Here is a 12,627-nt window from a genome sequence, read left to right as displayed (position 1 = left end):
GTTATCGTACGCACCTGTGCTCGGCGGGTTTCGGAGCACATCAAGTGAGTCCTGTATCGTCTCGCTGTCGAGCCCGGCGACGGCGGCATGGTAACGCTGAAGGTCAGAGCGGATGTTGTGGCATTGGAACACCGACTCCAGTTGGGTAAACCACGCCTCAGGATTGCCCTTCAAGAACGGCGGAGTGCGTACCGCCACGTGGCGAACGAGCTCAACCCCGGCCGGGGAAGGCGGGTTCGGTATTTCGCTCATATTGCCAGGCTCTGCGGTCGCACCGCTGGAGAGGTTGAGCGGGGGAGAGTCCGGCATCGGTGGGCTCTCCTCTAGGCGCAATTGGCGCACGTCACGTGACGCTGCCCTTGGATCACCGAGAGATCCCCGTCTCCCGGAGACCGGCGTTCTCTCCGTTTTTAGCGGCTTCGCACTCACAGGGAAGGCACAACTTCTCAGGTCACGCACTCACGAGAGTACTTACGTGTCCCTGAACGAAAGCGATTCTCTTTGGTTTTTGTAGTCTTGCCAAAATCACGTCGGGGTCACCAATTTAGCTATCCAAGTATTGAGGCTGAAATGCGGACTCAGAAGGATGAAAAGAATCTTGAACTGCCAATTCACAAGGTTTATTTCCTTTATTCTAAATTTGAGATTTCGACAAGACGGAAGGGAACTACAAAAATTGATCGGGAAAAGCGGAACTACGAACTTGCCGCGTGGCAATCGTAATAAATCAATTTTATAGCGGCGCGAGAGAACTTGCCTCGTGGCAATCGTAATCAATTTTAAGCGACGCGAGAGACTTGACTGCTCGGTGTCCAGGAAGAGAAGAAGGAGCAATTGCTCCGTTCGGTAATGAGCTTGGTTTCCCCTCCAGCGCCTAAGTGCCCCCCACAGCTACTTCGCCGCTGCTTGGCTGTCAGCGCTGCGGGCGGCGCAGGCGACCAAGTGGTGGTGAGTAGCGGCCTCGTGCGAGACACCACACATGTAACCTTGTGTTTCATTTCCTAACATAAACTTAAAAAGGGGAAAAAAATGGGAAAAGAATGGGAAAAATATTTTGGGTTTTCCGCAAATATGAGAGCCAAGTGGAGTAAATTTCTTTTTCAGTAATATTAGTATAACATTTCTATTTCACGTCATCCTGCTGAAATAAAAACTCCTGCAAAAAAAAAGAACATTCACAAAGTAACATGTTTTTATTTTCTATTGTAGATAGTAAATAAATAAATAAATAATAACTTATCTAAATGCCAGCATAACGATAAATCCTTGCTGAAGCAAAAGCAGGTAAAAGCACAAGAAACTCGGAAGAAACATTTAAAATAGACACGTGTAAACAGACTTTTTCAGGTCTGCTATTCGAGCTTTGATTTTGATTGCTACTTTAAGTCCGTAACGGTGGTTTTCAGATCGGCCATAGTATAACGCTCGTTCTTAAATTATATAATTAAAACCTAAAATCAAATAATCATGCATCTAAATTCATTGTTCGCAAACAATTAATTTTAAACCTAAAAACAAATTAGTAACGTTTTAGCTTTTTATCGTATCTTAAAACGAATTTTCATTTTTGAATATTTCCGCGGTTTTTTCGTTCCGATGCAACGACGGAATTCTCATACCAACCTAACTGGGGGGGGGGGGGGGGGGGGGGTCGCGATTCAATCCACGTTGGGTGTACCTATGGGACCGGGGCCTGAGCTAGGTAGCCAAGGCTCACACTCGAGAGAGATTGGTAAGGTAGGAAAGCGTTTCGTCCCGTGCTACCGGCTGGACTCATCAGTGAAGGCTCGACGGCCGGTAACATCTGCCTCATACGCTCGAAGTGCTGATCAATGAAGCCAAAAATGAGGTGATTTGTGACATTAATACTAACAGCAAACCGATTATGCAAAGTTGTTTATTACTATGCATAGATGAAAACGTATATGTTTCCAACTCACAACTTTCATTTAATAACTTTTTACAGCCGTTTGAAATTTGCAAAAACATGTTTTTCGCGTATAAAACCAAAACTATTGAAGTTAGGTATGTACCTTAATGGAATAAGTTATAGATAATAGAATTATCTACAAAATGAGCTATCGCTCATCTCAATCGAGTAATTAATAATCAATATAATTACAAAAAACATCAAAATTGATGAAAAAAGGTAACATTTCAAAAATTCATATCTCCACATAGAGTGATGTTGAAAGAATTAGCTTATGATATTTTGTAGATTGCATTGTCTTCTTCATGTATGCTAAATCTGAGCTATATATAATTATTACTTTCGGCAGTACAGTAATGACAATTAAACCTTTTTTTTTTAGTACATCTTGCATAATGCCCTGTGGCTCAGCCGTTAGAGTTATTCATTATTTGAAAAAAGTTTTTTAAATCTCAATAATCAAACTACAACTTTGTCATTTAAACTTTTGCTCTAAAATCAGTTTAAAAGGGTGAAATTTGTCGTTGAATATCGGGCAAAATGCGCCCGAGCGTTAAAGAAAGCGAGCGGTGGGAGATACAGATCTCGCGGAGGGGAAGTATATATAGTAATAGAAAAGCCAGGCGCTCGGCGTTTGACTTTAATATTACTTATTTTTATATATATATATATATATATATATAATTACGCTATTTTACTGAAATTTAATTAACAGTTTGAGATATTATTTATAATAATTATATTTATAATGTTATTTACAATAAATTTTAATTTGTTTCATTATACTTAAATGATAAATGTATTATAAATAAATATAAATTACTATTTGCCTACATTATAATAAAATATACACATATATTTATATGTTTCGTATTATTTATTTAACAAATATCAAATGCGTACTTAATTAACTTGAAAAATAAAAAAAATTTCAGTAAAATAGCGTAAATATCATACGCATAGTATTAAACAACTTTGCATAGTCGGTTTGCTGATAGTATTAATGTCACGAAAAAATCTTCATTGATTGGCCTACTCGTATCGCTATGCAGACTTATATATTCAGTGAGCGTATTTCTTGCCGCTCGTGGCTGGCCGGTACCATCTAGATGTGGATGGTCAAATCATGAGACCGACACAAATATTTGGTCGTCAACATGTATACGATTAATGCAATATCAAGCATGCGCATTATGGGCATGTTGAATCTTTTGGACACTGCCATCCAGTAAAGATAAAGATAGATCAATACTACTCTAACAAACTTGATTTATCACTTTTACAGGAAGAATCAAATTATAATTTTCATATTTATAGTTAATACTAATTGAAAGGAATCTATTAATATTGTTTTTTTTTTCGAAAATCTAATATTTTTATGTTAGGACTATAAATTTTCCGAGAATTCGTCCTTTGGTTTTTTTCGATTTCCCTAGGGATACATATTGTTATTTTTAGATGTAACAAATTAGATCGAAGCTAATTATGTGTCATTTTTTATGAAAATCGATATTTTTATGCTAGGTTCTACTCGATGTCAAACGTGCCGCTGCTGCGGCCACTTTTTCTCAAGATAGATACCACTGTGTTCATAACAGGATTGATATGTCAATTTACGATATGCGCAAAAGAAACTTGACTCTTATCTTGCTTCGAGTGTAAAAAATGTAAAACCAATTTGAACAGATAATTAAAAGACAATAACTTATTTTCCTTTGTGGTTTTCATATTCTTGTTCCTGTATTAAGCTGTAATTAATTAAAACAAAATTACATTAAAAATTTACACATTAGTAATTTGATTATAAAACTCAAAAAGAAATTTTTAGGGTATAGTCGTGATAAGTAAATGAAACGTAAGTTTGATAATATAAGTAATAATAGAATTACTTTATTAGAATTACTTTTAAAATTTGGACAATTCTGTGTTGTAGACTGATTTACGTTAGGATCTCTCCGTGTGTTACGAAGAGAAGAAGATAGAGTAAAATTGAAAACGGCAAAAATGGATTGGTCAATCTATATGTGGTCTCATTGATGAAAACTCAATGCTCATATTTATACAATTACTTCGTTATTACAATTTACACTTCATATAAATATGTTGTACTGAGTAATGTCTTTAAAGTAGAGTCGGCAATTATTTATATAGCGAATAAAAAAGTATATTCATCCTTTGCTTTTTCTTTTTACATTCTCCGTTGTCGTTCTTTCTCTCGAGCGAGTTCAGCAGCATAGTCTATTGGTGATGACCGCCTGCAATAATGAGAAACAATCGAATAAATATTAACAAAGACTATTATAATATTATCTTTTTCTTTGAAATTTACCTCTCTCTATATCTGTCCTTATCACCCTTATCACGATATCGGTCCCTACTACGGTCTCTGTGCGACCTTTCGCGACTGCGGCTCCTGTGTCGACGGCTCTTCTCGTACTTGTCTCGATCACGATCGCGTGATCTGTCTCTGCTCCTGTGTCTTTCTCTATCTCGACCTCGATCATCTCCTCTATCTCGTCCTCTCGACCTGTCCCTCGATCTGTCTCCGCGGTCTTCACTTGACCTATAAAGCACCAAGAAACAAAAAACAAATAAATAGCCGTAGTATAGTACATCGACATAAAAATGCAAAAAATTAAAGAAACGATAATAATGGCGTGTAAAAGGTGTCAGAGTGAGCAACTTAATAAAGGTGAAAGTGCTGAAATGCATTAGAATCTGAAAAATTGAGAGAATCATTAACGTGATTTTCAGCCATACCACGCAGACGCACCTGGCACGCCACTGGCTCGATTTCTCAGCTTCGCCCCACTGGCATTCGCTGTCGGGAATGTGCCTCGGTCGTGGGCCCTCGTCCCTTCTTCCACCACCACCATACTTCCCTTGGTTATTTAAAGTGATCACAGGTTTCGAGTTTCGTGAATTGGCTGTGTTTTGTGGAAATCTTTCACCTAGTCGTTGCTCAAGTTCCTTTTGTATAGGCACTGGTATTCTGGGGAAAAGTGTTGAGAACCATTCCAGCTTTGTAAGCCACTGCTTCAGAATATCCCCGATTTTCATCACTTGACCTCCACCTGCTTTCACATCCATAGACTCCTCATCCTCGAGATAATCTTCATACCAACTGAATAGATCAGCTGGTGGTTGCGTATATCTATAATCAAATTATACATTTTTAGAATTGATAGTCAAGAGTACATGAGTCTATTGAATTCATTACCTGATATACATGAAACCTAAGGCTCGTATGTATGGAGAGTCAGGATGGTTGATAAGCCCATTTAGCTGTTTCCTAGTTAATCGTAGTGTGAAGAGTTTGTATAGCAAGCAATATGCCGTTGAAACGATACCTCCGGCACCAACACCCCTGACCTGCATAAACCGCTAAATTTACACCCCCTAAGAGTCAGTGAATCTCATTCACATTGCAGTCAGCGCTATTAACAAGTTTATGCTTCTCTGCAATTGATCTAAGCCCCCCTTACTCAGGAAAAAGAAAATCTCAAGGCTCTGTTAACCTTGAAATTACTAGTAGAATAAATAAAAATAGTGTTTTCAACGTTACTTACACCTCCACACATTCCAGTTTGTCCAGCTGTTTTTCTACTTCCTTTCTCCCACGGTTCTAAGTGTGCTACTTTGTAATATATTTCATCTATGACTTCATGATAAGTTTTGAGCTCATATAAATTGACTTTGAAGTAATGCGAGGACTGAATATTTGTTAGAATTAAAGGATTGAGGTTCATAGTACGCTCATTTCCCCACAGTGGCAAAGTATTTGACTTTTTTCCCTCCTTCTGGACTGGTTTGCGGTCCTCTTCGCAACCACTTGAATTGTTCCATGGAGAACCTGATAAAAAAACAATAATAGATCAATCTAAATACACGAATTAATTATCGAAAATTATCCTTAACTTTAATTATTTTTAGTAGCTGACAAGTAAACATATTTATAACAGTCTTGAATTTGCAACGTATCCAAATTCTATAGGTTAAGTGAAAAGCGTTTTAAAATTTGCACAACACATTTGCACTTAAAATGACTTAGCAAGATATTATGAATATCAAATATATAACAATAACGTACCATCTGCATTATCCATGATTAAATAAGAAAATATTAACTTTCTTTAGGTTAAATTAAACAGCACAAAATACACCAATAATGCACAGATATACTAAAGACATCATTATTCATCAGTCGTTGTCAAGGCCTGAATTTCGGAACTCCGTTTTTAAGAACTTGCAGTAGAGTGACTTTTTTATATCGACGTACGTGTTTAACTATGAAAAACAATCAAATTCAATTAAAAATTAACAACATCATTTCTGAATTTGTAACCAAACAATGCGTTCATGCAGCCACAGTCGAAGTACTCATGTAAAATGGTGTCGCTTTTCAAGATGTATATGTGCATGTGCGTACGAATTCGCTATAGCAGCTATCGAGCTGATCGTTGATTGGTCGCTTGGTGTAATGGATGAACTTCGAATATAAACATGTTTGTAATTCTTTTTTTCAAATAATAAAAATGGTTGTTTCATTTTCGTAAAAGTTTTTATTTGAAAAAATAATGCAGAAAATACTTTACATATTACGAAAAAAATATAATCGAAATGAATCCCATTTTTTATAAATTTCATGCATTCAACGAATTTATACGATTCTATTTGAATAACCGAGAATAAAAATATAGTAACTAGATAAAATAGTAATTTTAGATCATAAAATGCATTAATACAATAATGACAAATTTTAACCCGCAATATCTAATTTCGATTAATTACTTTGTTAATTTAGAAAGCAATAGATAATTTTTTGATTTATAATATTGTTTAGACTTAATTTATAATATTAGACTGCTTATTAATTATTTGTACTAGTACTAGTTTGCTTAAATTATAAGTGTTGATATTTTTTTCACTCAATATTGTATCAAAACTGTTTTCAAGAACATCTCTTTTACAATATACAGTCTTTAGAAGAAAAACCTAACACAGATAATTGTAGGTTCAACTTGAATCTTACAATAATTTAAAGGTTTCTTGCGTCAGCTGAGGTCATCTAATACTGTGAATTTCTGTTTTTATTAAACTTGAAGCAAATAACAAGATTGTTATGTCTGTTCCTTACGGTGTGCAGCCATCGTATTGGATTATCTCTGATTGGGCCTGGGTAGTCATGATCAATGATCTGGAAATGAGCCATTGTCGATGGTATCTTGTAAATTTGACTGATAAACAGATGAATAATTTTCTCTTAACATTAATGAGCGCATTTGTTCCAAAACCTGATGTAAAGAGTCCGAACGGTGATCCATTAATCTAGTGGCAGTTGAAGGTGTGACATCTCCACTGGTCGTTCCTCCTGCTGGTGTTTGAGGTGTGTTACTTGGTGGAATTGGAGTGTTGGTACCGTCTCTTACTTAAAATAGGAATATTAATAATTATTACTTGATATTTTTTTAAGATTTAAATATTTTGAAAAAGATTATAGAAGTATACCTATATTGTCATTAGTAGGACTAGATTGCCTTTCTGCTCCTCTGATTTCTCTTATAATCTGAAATTCATCTTGCTCTCGAGAAGTGTTGTTCAATCTTAATCCTGCTACTCCTTTTTTCGGTGCATTGTATAAGTCACGTTTTATTCGTCTTTTTCTCGAGTGATCATTCCGTCGATATTGGAACATGGAACTAAAGTCAGCTACATACAAGAAACCAGCGATAAGAACTTCACACGACCTTTTGCCATCTTTATATGCAGTTTCAAGCTCTGCACTTGTTCTTTGGTCATACTGCCACCACCCTGTGCAAAAAGAAAAAGTTGATAAACACATTTATATCATTTAAATTATTAATAAGAGTATGATAATAACTCACCATTTCTTCCTTCATAAAACCACTGATAGTCTTCATGTAAAACTTCTTCTGTGACTTCTTCTGTTTCTTTTTGTTGTAGCGAATCTAATTCAACTAACTGTGGCCTTTCTAGAAAATCAGGTGGAATTTCTTGTCTGCACATTGGACATCTTTTGCTCTGATTAGCGACACCTTTAATGCACAGGTAGCAGAACACATGGTTACATGGAAGACGAGCTGGGTGAATGCAGATTTGTAAACATACGGCGCATTCCGGCACATTGGTTGTTGTAACTAAAACACCAGAATAATTAATAATTTATATGAAATATTATAGCAGTCAGGAGAATTAAATCTAATGTTTTGAAAAAATACCTTCTTTGTTCTCCACATTTTTCTCGCTGTCTTCAGTTGTGTTGCTGCTTCGAGTTACAGCTTTGCAACAGTCGACTTGTGCCTCAGCCATTATAAGTTCTATGATCAATAACGTTTGACAATTCGATTGGCGTTACAATAATTATATACAAAAATAAACACCTAAATAACTATTGACAAAAACTGATATACAACCTTACGCTTGTTCGTCCTTCACTTTATACTTGTCAGCACTTGATCGACAAAAAAAAAATTTATTCACTCATAATCACTACAAATGCATGGTTTTTAATTATGATGTTGGTAGTATTCAAACACTACGTCATTTATTTATGAATATAAATTGCATTAATAAACGAATAGAAACAAGTCTCGACTCGACTCTCGACTCTCGCCAGGACAGACTTTTTTTTCAGTTCGCACTTTTACCAAAACAAAACAGCGTTGCCGCTGTTGCCGAGTTGGGCGTTGAAACTTGAAACGAAACAATGATTCGCGTAATCTCATTTATTTTGTTGGCCCTAGTGACGACAGCTGATAACTCACTCGTTGCCAACGTCGCGGCTTTAATGTATATGTAAGTAGTGAAGAAATTATTTGTCAAATGCTATAATCGGCGTTATGTTTTTGAATTAAATAGTCGGCAGTAACTCAATAAGATTGGTAGGTGTGCAAATAGGTGTGCAAATCAGTTTCAATGATTCGGCGTCGTGGCGAAGGTATATTATAAACTATCTGACACCGGGTAAATTGAATATCACATGGCGCCTAAACTGCGTCCACGTAGTATCGCAAATTCACGGAAAGAAACAAAAAAGAGCAGCAAGAAGAATCATGTGTAAGTTGTATAATTATTAATCGATATTTATAAAAAAATTTAACTATTTATTACGTAATGACAATTTTAACACATGTTTTTCCAATTGATTGTGTCAAATTAAATTTTTCGATTCAAAAACAAATGAAGTTTCGATGACGTGATAATTGCAGTTATTATCAAAGTTAATCGTATAATTGCTGTACAGACCGCAAGAGAAGTTTGATGATGCTACAGCATCTAACAGTATGGGTCTTATATACCCGGGAGGAGACACTGCCTTGAAGCTTCTTTTATTAGCCAGGTTCTGCTCGGCCATTTGGAGTCATATAACGGACTGTGATGAAATTTACAATTACTGGGAACCTGTACGTTTTGATATCTTGTATTGTAAATATTTTCCGTTAAATAGTTATGTATATATTTACTATTATTTTCAGAGTCATTTTTTGCTCTATCAAAATGGTCATCAAACCTGGGAGTATAGTCCACAATATGCTCTTAGATCTTATGTTTACTTATTGATACATATGGTACCTGCTAAGTTATACTGCTATTTATTTGAACCAAATCCCATCCATGTATTTTACTTTGTAAGGTGCTTACTTTCTGTTGGCTGTGCTCTTTCTGAGGTTTATTTCTACAAGTGAGTTGAATTTTATTCCTTATTTTATTGTATAAATGCAAATAATATTCCTCTAATGAATTGTATTTTTAGGAATGTCTGTCGTGAGTTTGGCGTACATATTGCAAGAGTAACACTTGCATTCATGGTACTTAGCTCAGGAATGTTTATTTCTAGTGCTGCATTTTTGCCGTCATCGTTTTCAATGTAAGTTTTATTATAAGTTATATAGCTCAATAATTGTTTAGTTTGTAAAACTGCATTGTATTAATTTACAAAACATTTTCAGGTGCCTGAGTACACTTGCCATAGCTGCTTGGTTCGGGCGAAAATATGAATTAGCAATATTTTCTACTGCAATTTCAGCATTAATTGGCTGGCCTTTTGCAGCATTACTTGGGTATTTTTTCCACTTAGTAATATAATCATTATTTTTTGCTGATTGCGCGTAAAGTGCGTCTTGAAATCCAGACGTCAGGTTTCACTACACACACTTTACACGCTGCAGGCAAACAAATAGTATATTAACCACAGCATTGAAAATGCCAAGCCCTTAGCACGTATTTAGCACCTTCGGCTTCGCCTCGGGTGTCAATTTACACGTGCTATGGATTTACCAATACTTTTACTTTCTTGGTTAATACTATTCCAAAATGTGTGTTTTATTTATCAAAACATTTTAGGCTACCAATTGCAGCAGATATGTTGTATCGTAAAAAAGATTGGTTCAGATTTATTCAATGGACAGTGATTTCAGCATGTGTGATATTGATTCCAATGGTTTGGATTGATTCAATATATTATGGAAAACTGGTTATTGCACCATTAAATATTCTCCTTTATAACGTGTTTTCATCACATGGACCAAACATTTATGGAACTGAACCATTTAGCTTCTATTTTTTCAATGCATTTCTCAACTTTAACTTTGTCTTTATTGCATCACTGTTCTGTCCTTTATATCTCGTAAGTGAACTTTTTCAAAATATAACTAATAATCGATTTTATTATTAAAATTATTATTAAATAGTAATTTTTATTTGTAGTTCTTATGTTGGAATACCATTCCTGCTAGACCTAGACATCGTTCATGCTTGCCATATTGGTATTCTCTGGCTCCATTGTACTTATGGTACTTAGTCTTCTTTCTTCTGCAGCATAAGGTTTGTAGTTTCATTATCATTCGACGTTTTTTGTTATTTTGCTAAAGGTAAATCACTTAGATATTTTTCAATATCGACGTAAATAATAAAAAGTAATTGGACTGCTTTTTTAGGAAGAACGATTTTTATTCCCGGTGTACCCGTTGATCTGTTTACATGGCGCAATCACAATTGACGTTATACAGAAGTTGTACTTCTTCACTCTAACAAAAATTCAAAACCATACGAATTTTAGTCATTATCTGCAGTGTTCAACTCTATGCATGATTGCTGCAATTACTCTTAGTGGACTCATGGGAATATCTAGATCGTTTGCTCTATACAAAGGTAGTATAAAATCTAATAACTGTAAAAATATGCATTAAATGTCATAGTTGTATTAAAGTTCAGTTAACTTTATCAGGTTATAGTGCTCCTATGGAGTTAATGACCGAAGTTAACAAATTAGGAATTAATGGTCTTGTGCCAAATGACGCTCCAGTTAACTTTTGTGTCGGTAAAGAGTGGCATCGATTTCCTAGCAGTTTCTTTTTCCCATCTAACAAGTAAGCTGTTTTCGACTCAAATTCTTAATCGATATTTTATTAATATAATTGTTTCATTGCAGCTGGAAATTGAGATTTTTAAAATCGGACTTCAAGGGACAGTTACCTCAACCGTTTGCAGATGATGTGAATGCCACAAGCATTATACAATCCAACTTTAATGATATTAATGAAGAAGAACCCTCTAGATATGTAAGTTGTTATTTTTCAAAATGAAACTGAGTTATTTTGTTATTTGAAACATTACAATTATAATTTCAGTTTGATGTTGAAAAGTGTCATTTTATTCTCGATTTGGATCTTAATAAAGAAACAATAGGCGAGCCAAATTATTCTCGTCAAACAAACCGTTGGATCATTATAAAATCTTCAAAATTTTTAAATGCGGCAAAGTATATAACGTTTCGTTGTTTTAGTTAATTTTCATCTTTAGTTAACTCCAAAAAATTCTTATTTTTCTTATATTTTACAGCTCTCATATGTTGTTCCGAGCATTCTACGTACCATTTGTTTCGGACAATTATTGCACATATGGATCGTACAATCTCTTGCAAAGTACAAAGTTCAAGCTGTCGTCGACCAAGCATAAAACGTCCTAAATGCCGATTCGATGAGTCGGTTATTTCTAATGCCTTTTTTACTGGGCCTAGAACTTATAAGATCTTAAGTTTTCCATTTCCGCAGCAATAATTCGAAAAAAAATGAACTTGATCAAGTGTATATTTTGCATCTCCTAATTAAATGTAATTTCCTAGTCTGAATTCAATAGAATATTTTTACATTCGTATTTTTTGTATATTTTTTGTGACTACAGTTTTTTATACATTTTGATAGAATTTCATAAGAAAATTTTTTTTAATAATCTACTGCCATATTATAATTTAGTATTGAATTTTACATCTTATCCATATTATGATGGTAGACTAATATTATTAATTTATGTGATCTGCTATCTCTTTAAAAAATCTCATTTGTATGTTTAATGCACTAATGAATAAAGTTCGCGTGAAAAATAAAATGAATCAGTGATTTCAATTTTTAATATCTTGCATACAATTATTAACTTGTTTAAAGTAAAATCAGGAAAATAAAGTTTACCATTTACTATTTATATTGTGATCATTTTATTATTAAAAAAAATAAACTTGAAAAAATGAAGCTAATTTATTTCTATGTTGATATGCAATTGGTTCAAGCAAGAATAAGGTGCGAGAAAAATAATTATTTTATTTTCATTAAACATTAAGATCTTGAACTTTTCATTTTTAAAAATAAGAAAAATATTAAATACATTTTTCCAATTTGAAT

The 12,627-nt window shown here is 34.5% G+C and overlaps 3 protein-coding genes across 6 annotated transcripts; 1 reads left to right on the top strand and 2 right to left on the bottom strand.

Moving 5' to 3' along the window:
• Positions 1 to 3,830: 3,830 nt before the first annotated feature.
• On the bottom strand, positions 3,831 to 6,313 carry LOC131673911 (pre-mRNA-splicing factor 38B). Of its 2 annotated transcripts, none has more exons than XM_058952292.1 (6): positions 6,021 to 6,313; positions 5,500 to 5,783; positions 5,151 to 5,314; positions 4,704 to 5,084; positions 4,260 to 4,493; positions 3,831 to 4,185 (listed from the first exon to the last, which is right to left on the bottom strand). In XM_058952292.1, exons 1-6 carry the CDS (start codon positions 6,034 to 6,036, stop codon positions 4,119 to 4,121), a joined length of 1,146 nt encoding a protein of 381 aa, XP_058808275.1. In that variant the 5' UTR covers positions 6,037 to 6,313; the 3' UTR covers positions 3,831 to 4,118. The 2 variants fall into 2 exon arrangements, with proteins under 2 accessions (XP_058808275.1, XP_058808276.1); XM_058952293.1 differs by having other exon boundaries at positions 5,151 to 5,302.
• Positions 6,314 to 6,562: 249 nt separating this feature from the next.
• On the bottom strand, positions 6,563 to 8,660 carry LOC131673912 (E3 ubiquitin-protein ligase RNF146-like). 2 transcript variants are annotated; one of them, XM_058952295.1, is made up of 6 exons: positions 8,365 to 8,660; positions 8,170 to 8,268; positions 7,816 to 8,088; positions 7,439 to 7,741; positions 7,199 to 7,358; positions 6,563 to 7,127 (listed from the first exon to the last, which is right to left on the bottom strand). In XM_058952295.1, the coding sequence occupies exons 2-6, from the start codon at positions 8,258 to 8,260 to the stop codon at positions 7,064 to 7,066; spliced, it is 891 nt and encodes a 296-aa protein (XP_058808278.1). In that variant the 5' UTR covers positions 8,261 to 8,268; positions 8,365 to 8,660; the 3' UTR covers positions 6,563 to 7,063. The 2 variants fall into 2 exon arrangements, with proteins under 2 accessions (XP_058808278.1, XP_058808277.1); XM_058952294.1 differs by having other exon boundaries at positions 7,225 to 7,358; positions 8,365 to 8,659.
• Positions 8,661 to 8,758: 98 nt separating this feature from the next.
• LOC131673910 (alpha-1,2-mannosyltransferase ALG9) lies at positions 8,759 to 12,321 on the top strand. 2 transcript variants are annotated; one of them, XM_058952290.1, is made up of 12 exons: positions 8,759 to 9,007; positions 9,195 to 9,354; positions 9,427 to 9,632; positions 9,705 to 9,818; positions 9,901 to 10,011; positions 10,295 to 10,577; positions 10,658 to 10,774; positions 10,888 to 11,101; positions 11,178 to 11,319; positions 11,382 to 11,511; positions 11,581 to 11,711; positions 11,792 to 12,321. In XM_058952290.1, exons 1-12 carry the CDS (start codon positions 8,931 to 8,933, stop codon positions 11,916 to 11,918), a joined length of 1,812 nt encoding a protein of 603 aa, XP_058808273.1. In that variant the 5' UTR covers positions 8,759 to 8,930; the 3' UTR covers positions 11,919 to 12,321. The 2 variants fall into 2 exon arrangements, with proteins under 2 accessions (XP_058808273.1, XP_058808274.1); XM_058952291.1 differs by having other exon boundaries at positions 9,137 to 9,354.
• Positions 12,322 to 12,627: the final 306 nt, after the last annotated feature.

This window comes from Phymastichus coffea, unplaced genomic scaffold (assembly GCF_024137745.1).
Source record: "Phymastichus coffea isolate CEN01 unplaced genomic scaffold, Cenicafe_Pcof_1.1 PCOF00203, whole genome shotgun sequence".
In the NCBI taxonomy this organism is placed as follows: domain Eukaryota; kingdom Metazoa; phylum Arthropoda; class Insecta; order Hymenoptera; family Eulophidae; genus Phymastichus; species Phymastichus coffea.
This window is presented reverse-complemented; position numbering and strand designations above follow the sequence as displayed.

Excerpts from the sequence above, each read along its gene's own strand:
- LOC131673911 (XM_058952292.1), bottom strand. Across the intron at positions 5,315-5,499 it reads AAACTGGAATGTGTGGAGGT|CGGTTTATGCAGGTCAGGGG; the intron begins GTAAGTAACGTT and ends GTGTAAATTTAG. Across the intron at positions 4,494-4,703 it reads TCGAGCCAGTGGCGTGCCAG|GTCAAGTGAAGACCGCGGAG; the intron begins GTGCGTCTGCGT and ends GGTGCTTTATAG.
- LOC131673912 (XM_058952294.1), bottom strand. The coding sequence starts at position 8,260 with ATGGCTGAGGCACAAGTCGACTGTTGCAAAGCTGTAACTCGAAGCAGC. Across the intron at positions 7,742-7,815 it reads GTTTTATGAAGGAAGAAATG|GGTGGTGGCAGTATGACCAA; the intron begins GTGAGTTATTAT and ends CTTTTTGCACAG. Across the intron at positions 7,128-7,224 it reads GTTCGGACTCTTTACATCAG|ATCATTGATCATGACTACCC; the intron begins GTTTTGGAACAA and ends GCTCATTTCCAG.
- LOC131673910 (XM_058952290.1), top strand. The coding sequence starts at position 8,931 with ATGGCGCCTAAACTGCGTCCACGTAGTATCGCAAATTCACGGAAAGAA. Across the intron at positions 10,012-10,294 it reads CCTTTTGCAGCATTACTTGG|GCTACCAATTGCAGCAGATA; the intron begins GTATTTTTTCCA and ends AAAACATTTTAG. Across the intron at positions 11,712-11,791 it reads AAATTTTTAAATGCGGCAAA|CTCTCATATGTTGTTCCGAG; the intron begins GTATATAACGTT and ends TATATTTTACAG.